The sequence below is a fragment of the Euprymna scolopes genome, chromosome 6, assembly GCF_053919585.1.
Source record: "Euprymna scolopes isolate OS-2025 chromosome 6, ASM5391958v1, whole genome shotgun sequence".
Lineage (NCBI taxonomy): Eukaryota > Metazoa > Mollusca > Cephalopoda > Sepiida > Sepiolidae > Euprymna > Euprymna scolopes.
In genome coordinates, this window is record NC_136487.1 from 106,975,110 (window position 1) to 106,987,597 (window position 12,488).

The 12,488-nt window shown below is 37.4% G+C and overlaps 1 protein-coding gene and 1 long non-coding RNA gene across 10 annotated transcripts in view; one reads left to right on the forward strand and one right to left on the reverse strand.

Moving 5' to 3' along the window:
• LOC145277840 (serine/threonine-protein kinase PAK 2-like) overlaps positions 1 to 12,488 on the forward strand; it is a 299,605-nt gene that overhangs the window by 224,251 nt on the left and 62,866 nt on the right. For all 8 annotated transcript variants that reach the window (XM_080129778.1, XM_080129780.1, XM_080129779.1 and 5 more), the window contains one exon: positions 12,449 to 12,488. This exon is cut by the window's right edge and continues 140 nt beyond it. In XM_080129778.1, the coding sequence (XP_079985904.1) occupies positions 12,449 to 12,488 (40 nt within the window). The remainder of the gene's footprint in view (positions 1 to 12,448) is intronic.
• LOC145277842 (uncharacterized) overlaps positions 1 to 12,488 on the reverse strand; it is a 311,077-nt gene that overhangs the window by 14,196 nt on the left and 284,393 nt on the right. The window lies entirely within an intron of this gene.

A 12,488-nucleotide genomic window follows, 5' to 3' on the forward strand; every position in this document is an offset into this window, starting at 1 on the left:
AATCTCGACCGTAGTTTTACTTTGGCACACTCTCAGAAATGATCAAATGTTGCCTGATCACAATTGTTTTAAACCTTAGTTGAGATGCCAGCTTTTCTAAATCTGAAATCACCAAAATGGATTGTTGTAATGAGAACACTCCAACAAATTTATTGAGAATTTTAATATTAATTAAAATATTAGAACCAAACTGCAATAAATAATTTCTATTATCTTCTTCAGCATTAAACTCCTTTCAAAAATTAAAAAACAATTTGAAAAATTCTATCCTTGTAAGAAAATAAATTTGACTGAGAAAATAAATTTTTAATAGAAACCGATGCTAATAACAACTACATAGTTTAATCAACAAAACTGATTGCATTCTATTCCAGACCATTGAATTTCAGTGAAATTAAACATGCAGTAGAAAAAGAGGCAGCCACCATTGTCAAAGCTCTACAACAAAAGTGGCACGATTTCCTACTTAGCAAGCACTTTACTATAATTACAGACCAAAAAAGTATTAACGTCATATTTGATGACACCAGGAAATAAAAAAAATGACAAAGTATGTCATTCGTGCATTGAATTGTCACAATTTCAATTAAGGATCATCTCTAGAAAGGAAAATACTGTAGATATTTTTCCCCAAATATCTACACTCACTCATTCTTACTAAGATCTTTGCGACCTTCAGTGTAAATTAGGCCACTTTAGCGTTAACACAATTCATTTTTCCAAAGAAAGAAACCTTTTTCACTTGATCAAACAAAAGGCATAATTTGTGTTGTCAATATAAAATTTAAATTCATTACTGATAACAAGAGAACTCTCAGAAAAGAAATACTATTATTGCAATGATTAAATATAGATTTCAAGGGAGCATTGCCCACACCCATGATTTTGTTTCTCTTTTGCATTCGAACCCAGTCACAAAGCCGTCTCTGACTCCATTAGCAAGGAACAAACTGCATGGCCAATGTTAACTGAGAAATAATATTTATATGAAGCGGAAATGTCAAAGCCAAGCAAGAGTGATCTTATGATTATGGCATGTGAGCTTAAGTGACCGACTTTAATTTCAACTTAGTGCTCAACAACAAGAACGGAGTTCTTAAAGAGGCAGACATATATGTTGGTGTCCTTCCATCTCTGTAGATGTTGGAGAATCGCGACTAAAGGTTGTCATGTAGGGTGGTGGTAGCTCCTGCTGTGACTGAGCAGACCGATGCAGGAGCGGCACATTCTGTTGCACTTCCCGAAGACTCTGCTGATGCTGTTGCTGCCCTCTTCCACCCGTCTCTCTTCTCCTCCCACTGTTCATTTCTTCTCTCCTCGCTCAGCCAGACACACTTCTTGACTTTGACCCTCCAGGAGTCACGGATTGCAGTTGAGGATTCGAGGTCAGCCGGGTTGATATTGTTGGATTTTAAGTCCTTTTTGCAGACATCCTTAAATCTGAGGAGTGGTCTACCAGTTGGTCTGCTGCCGGCTGAGAGTTCACCATACAGGATGTCTTTGGGGATTCGGCCATCCTGCATGTGAACGACGTGCCCCAGCCACTGCAGATATCTCTGGGAGAGGAAGGCAAACATGCTTGAGAAAACATCTTTGTTTGGAATGCGGTCTTGCAATGTAATGCCTAAGATCTTTCTGAGATTGCACAAGTGTAAGGCGCTTAGTCTGCACTCTTGACGCGTGGAGACAATCTGTGTCTCACTGTAGTAGAGCAAGATGCTGAGGACGCAGGCTTGGTATGTCCTCATTTTGGTGTTCATGGTCAGCATGTAGTTTTTCTACACTCTCTTGCTCAGGCAGGCCATAGTTGTTGCTGCTTTCCCGATGCGGGTGTTAAGCTCAGCGTCCAGTAAGATGATTAATGGAAATGGTGGAGCCTAGATAGGTGAAGTCATTCCTCCACCTCCAGTGTGTGATCATCAGTAAATATGCAGGGGACGTTACTGACTTGAGGTTTATTGTCAGACCAAACTCATTGCAAGCATGGGCAAAGTAGTCAATGAGTCATTGAAGGGCTTCCTCAGAATAGACAGCTAATGCTGCATCATCCACAAACAGCATTTCCCTGATGAGGTTCATGTGGACTTTAGTTGTGGTGCATAGATGTGTCTGATGCAAATATAGATGCCAACTTTAGTTTCATTAAAAGTGTATAGTAGCAGTGAAGAAAAATATGCCAAAAAGTTGGGGCAAGAAAAGTTTCACACCACTGAGGATGAGGAAAGATTCCGAAAGTGATCCACTGAACTAGACGGAGCTTGGGAGGACATCCTATTTTTTGTAGTAGCGCAAAGAGGTCGTTCCTGTTAACAAGGTCAATGCTTTTATAAGATCAATGAAAGCGAGGTACAGTGATTTCCTCTGCTCTCGGCACTTCTATAGTAGTAAGGAAAATACCATATCGATAGTTGACCATTCTGCTCTAAAGCCACATTTACCTCCGAGTAAACTCTTTCCGCAAATGACTGAAGTCTGTTCAATGCTACATGAGCAAAGAGTTTTCCGACAACACTGAGCAGATGTTGCAGTAATTATTACAATCACTGCAATCACTTTTGTTTTTGTAGATCGTTGGAATGTTGGTGTCGCACATGTCTTGCGGAACCGAACCCTCCTCCCAGCACTGGAGCAAAACTTGATAAGAGATGATCAAAGAGAACTGTATTTTTGCCAGCCTTGATGATTTCAGGTGGAATGCCATCAGCACTTGGAGTTTTTCGCTCGTGAGGGTGTCAATGGCGTCAGTGAGTTCATCAAGAGAGTGGAGGTTATCCAGCTCCTCCATGGATGACAGAGGTGGGATGCCTTTAATGTCAGTGTTAGTGATGATATTCTAATGTGAGTATAGCTGCTGATAGTACTCAGCCCATCTCTTCATTTGCTTTTTGTGGTTTGTGATGTTGCTTGATTCTGACTTCAGTGATGCAATCTACACTTGGGCCAAAGGTCATCTTCAGTCCCGTACGAACGTTTCAACAGTCGGCAGAAAGTTGGATGCTGCTACATAGGTCTAGCCAGTATTCGTTGGTGCAGCATCTGGCAGTCTTCTGGGTGTCACTTTTGGCCTTCCTGAGTGCAGCGAATGTCTTCTCAGAACGGTATCTTTTGTACCTAAGCGACATAATGCGTTTAGCTGAGGTAGCTGGCTGTAGCTCAGTGATCCCTGCTTCAAACCAATCAGGATTCTTCTTCTCTTACTTGCCAAAAGTATCCATAGCAGAGTTGTAGATGGCCTCATGAATGTGTCCGCATCTCTCTTCCAGCAATATTGGTTGGACATTCTTCTAAGCCTTGCTGCAGTGGGTCTGCAAAATGTGTTGGGAAAAGAGGTGAAGGTTATATTTATGTGGGGTTGTCTTTTTTGCTTTGCGTTGTGGATTCTCTAAGGTTTGAGACAGACTAGCTGCAACTATTGTGTGGTCAGTATCACAGTCTGGACTGTGGAAGCTGCGAGTATTCCGGATGAAATTTTGGGAATGATGAGATCCAGTTGGTACCAGTGATGGGACTGGGGGTGTCACCAGGACACTCTGTGATAATGGCTTTGTTTGGAAGAATATGTTTGTGATTCATAAGTTATTGAATGTATGCAACTCGAGGAGTTTCTGTCCATTTTCATTCATCTTGCTGATGCCAAAATGACTGATGCAACGAGGTCAGGACTCATGGTCATCTCCAATACCGGCACTGAAATCACAGAGGAAGTATAGTACCTGAAGCAGGAATTGCCTTTATGGTGCTCTCTACCACTGGGTCTGATTTGCTGCAGTGGTGCATGGGAAGGATTCTTAGCATGTCTTTGGATGGAAGTTCAACTTCACTGCCAGTTCAACACTGTAAGCGTGGCTCATCTGGTTCCTTGCCTTGCCAGAAAGTGTAATCCTATTCGCTGATGCTGCCACTGTCTGTGAGTCTTGTCTTTTACAGGGCTGCAATATCAATATTGAGCTTCTTTAGCTCACGATTGATGATGGCTTTCTTGTGTCATTAATTTGCTGGAGATCATTTGCGAGTCCAGGACAAATGGTCCTAAGGTTCCAAGTTGCCCGTCTCAGTGCTGGCAGCTTTGAAAGTTTCAAAGGTTTGGTTTTGGCAGGTGCACAATTTCTGATCTGCTTTTCGGATTTTGTCCTAGCTCCAGTCACACAATGAAGCGAACAGACCATGGTGGGTCAGCATCTAATTGGCCGGGGGTTACGCAGTCAGGATTTTGATGCTCCCTCTCACCGTCAGAGACAACCTGTAGCATCCAAGCTTATGCCAGTACGCTCAAGACTTATAACTTGTAACTGCTTCTCCCGTGTTATTTATGTCACTGGAGTAGTGGCAATGAAGTGACCTCTCCAGGGCGCGAGTCTGTACAAAGTGTATGGAGGTCCTAATCTGCCCAGTACTCAAGACCTCTCAACCTCACTAGTGTGTTCCAAAGGAAAGCAGAGCAGTACATTTGGCACCAGTTTGGTTGCCAGAGTCAGTGAGCACAGCACGCTGATCTGCCTTCAGGGCTCGACTCCTGATTTAATAGATTTACTCTCCTACCCTTGGCCGTTGAATCGTTAATCTCCTCTGCCCTCTAGCCATTCACTATTTGCAGCAGTTACTCTACCTAGATTAGTGGTGCAGTGTAAACACCACCTCTTCACATAGTTTAGTCCGCCAACTGAAGCAGTGCACCTGGGTGTGACGTTTGGATTCAGGATGTGAGAGATTAAAAAATGGATGGGGTCAAGCGGGGCTCATCTGCCCTAACAGGTAGGAAACAGCATGCCAAGCTGCCAAGGGTTTTACTAAGAAACCAGACTTGGCAAAATCTAGGTAGAAAAGGAGTCCAGAATTCCCCTATAAGAAATGAAAGAAAAATGTTTTGTTTGAAAGTTGTAGTTTCTGTATGTTCATTCATTTGCAAACATGTTATTTGCAAACCGGCAGTCAGGAAATGCTGTCTCTCTCTCTCGAGGGAACACTGCAGTCTTATTTCAATTAATTCAATAAATGTGGCATACATCCTTCAGCCTCACCTAAAGAGTTGAATATTACAAAATGTCAAAAAATAATGAAAAAAGCATTATAAGTTGGATGCAAATCCCTCAATTTCAGTTAACATTGGTTCCTAGCATTAATATGTGGGTATACTGGTGTTGATTGTGTTTGTTTTGCAGTATTCAGTTTGTGAGTGTTCACTATCAAGATACAAAGTTATTGTTACAACCTAGATTTCTTCGCTTTGCAAGTTTGTTGCCTGCTCATAATTGAAATAAGTTTCAAAATTTTTTCAAACTTTTCATTAGCATACCTTTGTACTATTGCATTTTAGTGTCTTGATTTTTTTTATTATTCCATTTTCACCCCAAACAGGGCACAGTGCCACTTTGATGTAAGGGGCTACTATCAGGGACATAAGTTGCCGGGATACTATGTAGGGAGTTGAGCAGCAAGATGTCTGTTCACATTGCACTTGAACTTCTGCATATCAGTACAGTTGGGAAAGCAGGAACCTAGAATGGAATTCCAAAGTCTAGCAGTTCTAGGGAAGAAACTAAGGCTTTCTTACATCTAAGGATGTCGATTAAGGCTGGAACTTGTCTGTTTTGTCGGAGGTATTTATGTCAAAGGGGTACAAAGGCTTGTACTTCATCGGAGCATTCACCATTTAAAATACTTGTAAAACAGGCAGAGGAATGCAACATTTCGTCGACAGAGGTTGCAACTTAGATGACAGGATCTACCAGGTTGGAGACTTTTTTGAACCTTGTCCAGGAATGAGAAACTAGTAGCAGATGCACCATCCCAAATGTGACAACAATACTCCATACATGAGTGAACGGATAGTCAGATTTTATCTTCAAGTTTTCATTGCCATATGACAGTCTTTCATCATGCAATTACATTGCAAGTGTTGACCTACTTTACCGACTATCCTTATTTCTTCTAACACCAGGAAACTTCGACATTGACATTGTAAACACTGATATTAGTGAAATCGTGGAAACTTACACATCCTATGCTTGGAAATAGAAGCGCGAGTTTACAACTTTTTTATTGATTTATATATTTTTTCTCAGTTTTACTTTTATGTTTATTTATTTATTTTTTTTTGTCTGAATTTTTTTAGATGAACAGTTTTTATTTACATTGTTTTGTTTCTATATAACGCTAATGTTTTGTTTCTATATAACGCTAATGTTTTGTTTCTATATAACGCTAATGTTTTGTTTCTATATAACGCTAATGTTTTGTTTCTATATAACGCTAATGTTTTGTTTCTATATAACGCTAATGTTTTGTTTCTATATAACGCTAATGTTTTGTTTCTATATAACGCTAATGTTTTGTTTCTATATAACGCTAATGTTTTGTTTCTATATAACGCTAATGTTTTGTTTCAGCTGATGAGATCTTGAACCTTTTTCAGGCTCGTTTATAATGATGCATTTTCTGCATTAAAAAATGATTGTTGATGTACATATCATAATCTGCTGAACTGATAATTTTGATATAAATTCTTAAACATGCTTGCAAAGCATCTAAATACCAAACAATTGTTTATTTTGTATTCATAACAATGACTCAGAAAGTTGGTAAAATGAAATCTCCCACATCTAAGAAGTCCTTTCTTATAGACTAGCGGGGGTGCCCGGTGTTGCCTGGGTGTTTGGATGTGTGTGTGTTTTTTTTTTTTTGGCGGGGAGGGGGGTAGATTAAAATAACCCTGTTTAAAAAAAAAAAGAAAAAAAGTTGGCCGGGTGTTTGGAGGTATAAAAGAAAATAATTTTTGGTAGGAAGGTAGGCTCGAACTCGGAGCCTTGACACGAAGGTGGAAAAGATAGGGGAAAAAATCCTGACACCTAACCAGCTCAGCCACGAGGGGAGAGGAAGTGAAATCTGTCTTAATTTAACGTTTATAAAGTGAAATTGACAGGTGCGAGAATTTAATAAGGTCAAACATCACGCGACTTAAGTTTGGCGCTGCAAGCCAGTTTCTGCATATTTTTTTTTGTTTCCCCCGCCAAATGAATAGCAATTGTCTTATATGACAGATTTTTTCCCCAGCATTGATCAAACCTTATTTGCTTTCTGGACGTCTCGGCACATAGGGACAAGAACACAAATTCGTTTTCAGTTTCGCTTTTTTATACTGAAAAGCGAAATAAAGATGCAGAGATCAAAAAAAAAAAAATCTCGAAAATAGCATGTAAAAGTTGGGCAAATTAACGATAGACTCAACCCCCGTTTGTAACTTGTAGATATTATGATTTAGACAGTATATAAAAAGTTTTAAGGAGTGACCCCCCCCCCCCAGCCTTTACCGAACATACACAAAAAGTGCACACACACACACACATTTTCGCTTAACTTCATGATTGATCTTGTGAATAAACGATGAAATCTGTGATGCCAAATTCAAATCCTACTGGTTCTGTTCTATTTAGTTAAGCAGAAATATCATGAAAGGTACGAAACCACAATTCATCCCCAGTAAAATACTGTTGGTATTTGTTCAACTAATTGTATGCATTTAATTGTTGACAATAAGCCTGATATGCTGAAAACTGGATAAACCAAATCATTGACAGCATCCCCGCCCCCCCAAAAAAAACAGTTGATCCATAATTTTTGTTATTTTTCTTTTAATATTAAAAATAAATAGATTCCAACATTTGTATTTTTTGTGGAATAATGCAGATTTTGATGAAAATATCCATTATATTTTAGGAAAACGTTACTTTAGTTAGCTCTTACAGACTTCATTTATATCCAAACACTCTTTTAGGGATCGAAATTTCTTTTTAGGCTGCTATCTGGATTGTGAATTCAGTATGTTTTTTCAATTAAACCAATTGCCCTTATCACAACCGGTATGATGTCTATTTTTTCCAGGGATGACTTTTTTTTTTAAATAAATTTTTATTGCAATATTTTTGACTCATAATGGGGTATGGCCCCTCACAGTTAGGAGCTGACGAATCAAATTAATTCGTGTTCTGCTATCAACCAATGAAGGATTTAACCAGAGCTAAACATTCGTTATTTAAAAGGAACTAAGAAATAGAACTTAGTATTTAGAAAATCGAGTCCCCGAAAATTATGATTTTTAGATTCAAATTGGGGAAACAAAAATTGAGAAAGTATATCTGGATATTGTTTCAGACTATCAGAAAATGGGCCTATTATTTCATGGAAATCTAAAAAGCAACAGATTGTCTCTCTCTCTCTCTCTCTCTCTCTCTCTCTCTCTCTCTCTGTGAGGCAGAATTTATTGCACTCACACATACCGCACAAGAAGCATTTTACCTCAAAAATATCAAGACGGTTTTAGAACCAGAATTAAATAAAACCCCTGTAGTAATTGTGCTAATCAAGCCAACATAGTTTTAGCACAGAACAGTAACTCACCAAAGATCTAAGCATATAGATATTAAATATCACTTCATCAGAAATGAAGTGAAAAAGGAATTCATTATTGTAAATTACATATCAACAGAACAATATCTCCGATATATTCACAAAATATGCAACAAAAATAAAGTTAAAGCGTTTTGCCTCAAAACTTGTTGGCATTAGACTTAAGATAACTTTTCACAGGTATGTTTTTTTTTTTTTTTTACAAAGGATACTCAAGGATAAGGGTTAAAGAGTGTACAGTAGACATTGGAAAATATAGTAATCATTAGTAATGAAAATTTGGTAAATTTGATAACTTATATAGAACGGCTCATCAAGAACTTATTTACGTTAGACTTGAACACAACCATATTGTAGTCAGCCGGAAAGCAGGAAAACGGAAGACAATTCCACAGGCGTGCAGTTCTAAGAAAGAAGCTTTGTTCATGGAATCTACGTTTAGGTTTAGGCACACATAAAGAGTGGGGGGAATTATTGATAGTGTGTACAGCTAGACGAGTGTTTCTTGTGAAAGTTTGGCGAGGGGCGACCATAGATTGAAGCTCAGTTGAACACCTTCCATGAAAATAACGATACATCAGAGACAAACTCGCAACATCTCTTCTGTGAGATAGAGGTTGCAAGGAAGAGAAAAGGACATCTCCTACGAGGCTACAAAGTCTATTTTGAACTCTATCAAGGCAGGACAAGTCCTTTCTAGCAGCTCCTGCCCAGATGTGGCAACAATATTCCATCCTTGGACGTACCTGGCTCTTATATAAATAGAGAATAGCATCAGCAATGAGATATTTACCGGATCGATAGAAAGATCCCACCATTTTTCCAGCGGCCTTGGCAACAGATTTGATGTACGTGTTCCATTTAAGATCAGGAGTAAAGGTCAAGCCCAGAAGCTTGTCAAAACTTGAGGCCTCCTGAAGACGAGAGCCATTCATTTCAATTGATGCCAGATGTGGATCAGAATGTTGATGATGTAAAGAGAGAAGCTTGGTTTTAGATGCATTAAAAGTAACCAGCCACTCCTTTCCCCATTGTACTACGTGCTCAAGATCAGAGGAGAGAGAATTGGAGAGAACTTGGTCGTTTACTGTCTTAGATGTGCTACCATAAATGGTAGTGTCGTCAGCATAAATGTCTACAAATGATGTAAGGATGTGATTTGGAAGATCATTAATGTAGATCAGGAAAAGAGTTGGGCCCAGGATGGACCCCTAAGGGACACCGGCATTAATACTGTGAGCTTCTGATTTTTGCCCCTCAACTACTACTCTTATGAACCTATCAGAAAGAAATGATTTAATAATTGAGAAGACATTTCCAGCTATACCATAGCTAGAGATCTTATGAAGTAAACCTTTATGCCATACCCTATGTATTGAAAATTGTTGGGAAACGTTAAACTGCATCCATTTTGTTCGTATTAACACTTTAACATACTAATGCATAACTAATACTAAAAGAAAATGAAACAAAAAATCCTGTTTTGAAAACATTTTTTTTTTTTTTTTTTTTTTTTTACAAATACTTTTTACATGCTTATTTTAAGGTGTGCATAAATTACAAATGACTTATTTTATGCACATTAGTTTCTTTCTAATTTATCAAAAATTTTCTATTCTTTTTGCTATGTTTTAACACAAAAAAAATTTTTTTTTTTTTACGGATACATATTACATTTATATTTATTTATATGTATGCGTTTTTGGAATGAGACTGCATAATCAAAATTAAGAAATAGCTTCCTTTTTTAAATGCCCACCCTTTTTAAGGTAAAAATAAAAAATACATTTCTTTTATTTCTCTTTTCTACACTTTTTTTTTTTTTTTTTTTGACATTTGAACAAAATTAAAAATGGCTTTTTATATGCTCAAAATTTTAAGATCTAAATGACTTCTGTTTTTATTGTGTATAATTGAATATAAAAATATATTTTTGAACAGAATCCAAAAGGACTTCTCCATTATATATAAAATAAGGTGTTGCAATAGCTTTGAATTGTAATGGTGGTATGGTCCCTCAAATTGGAAGATTGTATTTAAAAACGCTGCTGCTAAGAACTGATGAATCAAATTCATGTTCTGCTTATCAATCAATCAGAAACCAGAATTGCTCCATAAAAATTAAACCTTTTTAGCAATCTTGCAAACGTTTTCTTCGTGCCAACATGGAAGGATCTTTTCCTGTTTGGCTGCAAAATTATAAAATCCGGAACCTGTACAAAACAGCTATTGAGAATTCGTCATCTCCAGGACTTGTGTAGAATAACTACCCATTGAAACTAAACCTGGCTGACAACTAGTTTTTTGCGCCCCATTGTAGTTAGACTATACTAATACAAGACTTACATTGATAATATTCCATTTGACAATGTGTAATGGTTTGATGGGCTTGACTTTTCTGTATCTGCTCACCTATGTCTTGGAATATTCTCCCTTCATTTGATGCTATGGCTAGCAGCTCGTGCTCTCAGGTGTACTATGATCTGCCAAGTTACACTCACTGTAAATCATTCAGTGGGAATATTTATATACTTTTTTGAGCTAGTGTAGTGGCCATCTGTGAAAATGATCTTTCATTAGATTTGGTTTTTCTAGGTCAACTATTTTCTTGATTCCATTTATAAGCATAAGTGTTCCTCATCAAATTGGAGTTTGCCACACTTGAGCTATCGCAGTGAATCATTGTTATCAATGTAATTTGGGTTCAATTCTTTCATGTACTATTTTGCTCTTTTATGCTGTCTCCATCCTTTTTGTCTTGTTTTCAATTGTTGTGTACTATTTCTTGCACTCGTTAAGATTATTGTTAGATTATCATTATCCTCAACCGTATTCTCTAGCCTGCCTCTACTGAAGTGCTTTGTCGTTAAGGTTTGTTTAGGTAGCTACTTAGTATGATAATCATTTAACATTCTTGTTATTTTATTGAGGTTCAGTATGCCTGTTTAATTTCTATGAGGCCTTAACCATTTTCTCTTCATAGTAAAAGTATATCCAGTCCTTACATTGATGTTGATGCGGCAGTAGTTTCTGCTTTTCATGTTAAGACAGGTGGTGTAATCAATCTGAACAGCCATTGCTAATTGGTTGATGGCAGTTATTTTATTTGGTGTCAGTTTCAATTCATGGATTTTTAAAGTGTATCATGTAGTTGTTTTTCATCTTCATTTTTTTCCATGTTCAATAGTGACATTCACCTAAGCTTTTCAATAAATCACCTGTTCACCTTAGATGCTGTGATAGTTTTCCTCCTTTTTTATTGTACAGCCCAATTTCATGCAGATGTCCTCCATAAGTTTTTAGTTTCTATCTTTGAAAACTAATCATTTTTTAGATTCATCATAGTTTGTGTTTGTTGATAAAGAGTAAATATTTACTTTTTATTTTGTTCCTTTCTGGCGCTATCAAGGTTGTATTCAGCATTGTATCATTTAAGCAATTTTTATATTAAGTGATGCAGAAAAGAAACGGCAATAGGTTGTCTCCCTGGAATAGTTCTCGCTGTTAATGTTTAGGGTCTGTATTTATCCTTCCATGTCGAGTAGGATGGTTGCTGTTACCATCTGTTCATTTGTGCCTGGAAGAATGATCTTATATCTTTGTGGACATTTTTCAGTTCTAAACAGCAAAATATCTGGCAATGAAGTATACGGTCCTGTAATCAATTGACAGATTTCTCTCTCTTTCTAGTCTTATTCACAAGGAGTTCCATGTCAAACTTTTTCCTGGTATATCCTTTCTCGTGATTTTCAAGATAATCTCCATCAGCCTGATATTGGGAGTGTACATACAGTTTGGTGCAAGTAACATTTGTAACGGTCAAAAATGCTCAATACCGCAAGTACAAATTCAATAAACAAATCCTAGTTATATGGCTATCATGACCTGACTGGATTAGAGGAGTTTTCGTAAATAAGGATTGAGAAAATTAAAAGGGACTGATGTGCTATGGTAGAGGTATGCATCCTACTGAGTGTTATTCTATGGTTTGTTTTATTTTGCATATGTCATACATTTTAACAATTTTTTTTTTTTTTTTTTTCAGTGGACTCGCTAACATGTTCAGGTGGTCAAAGAAACCGTCA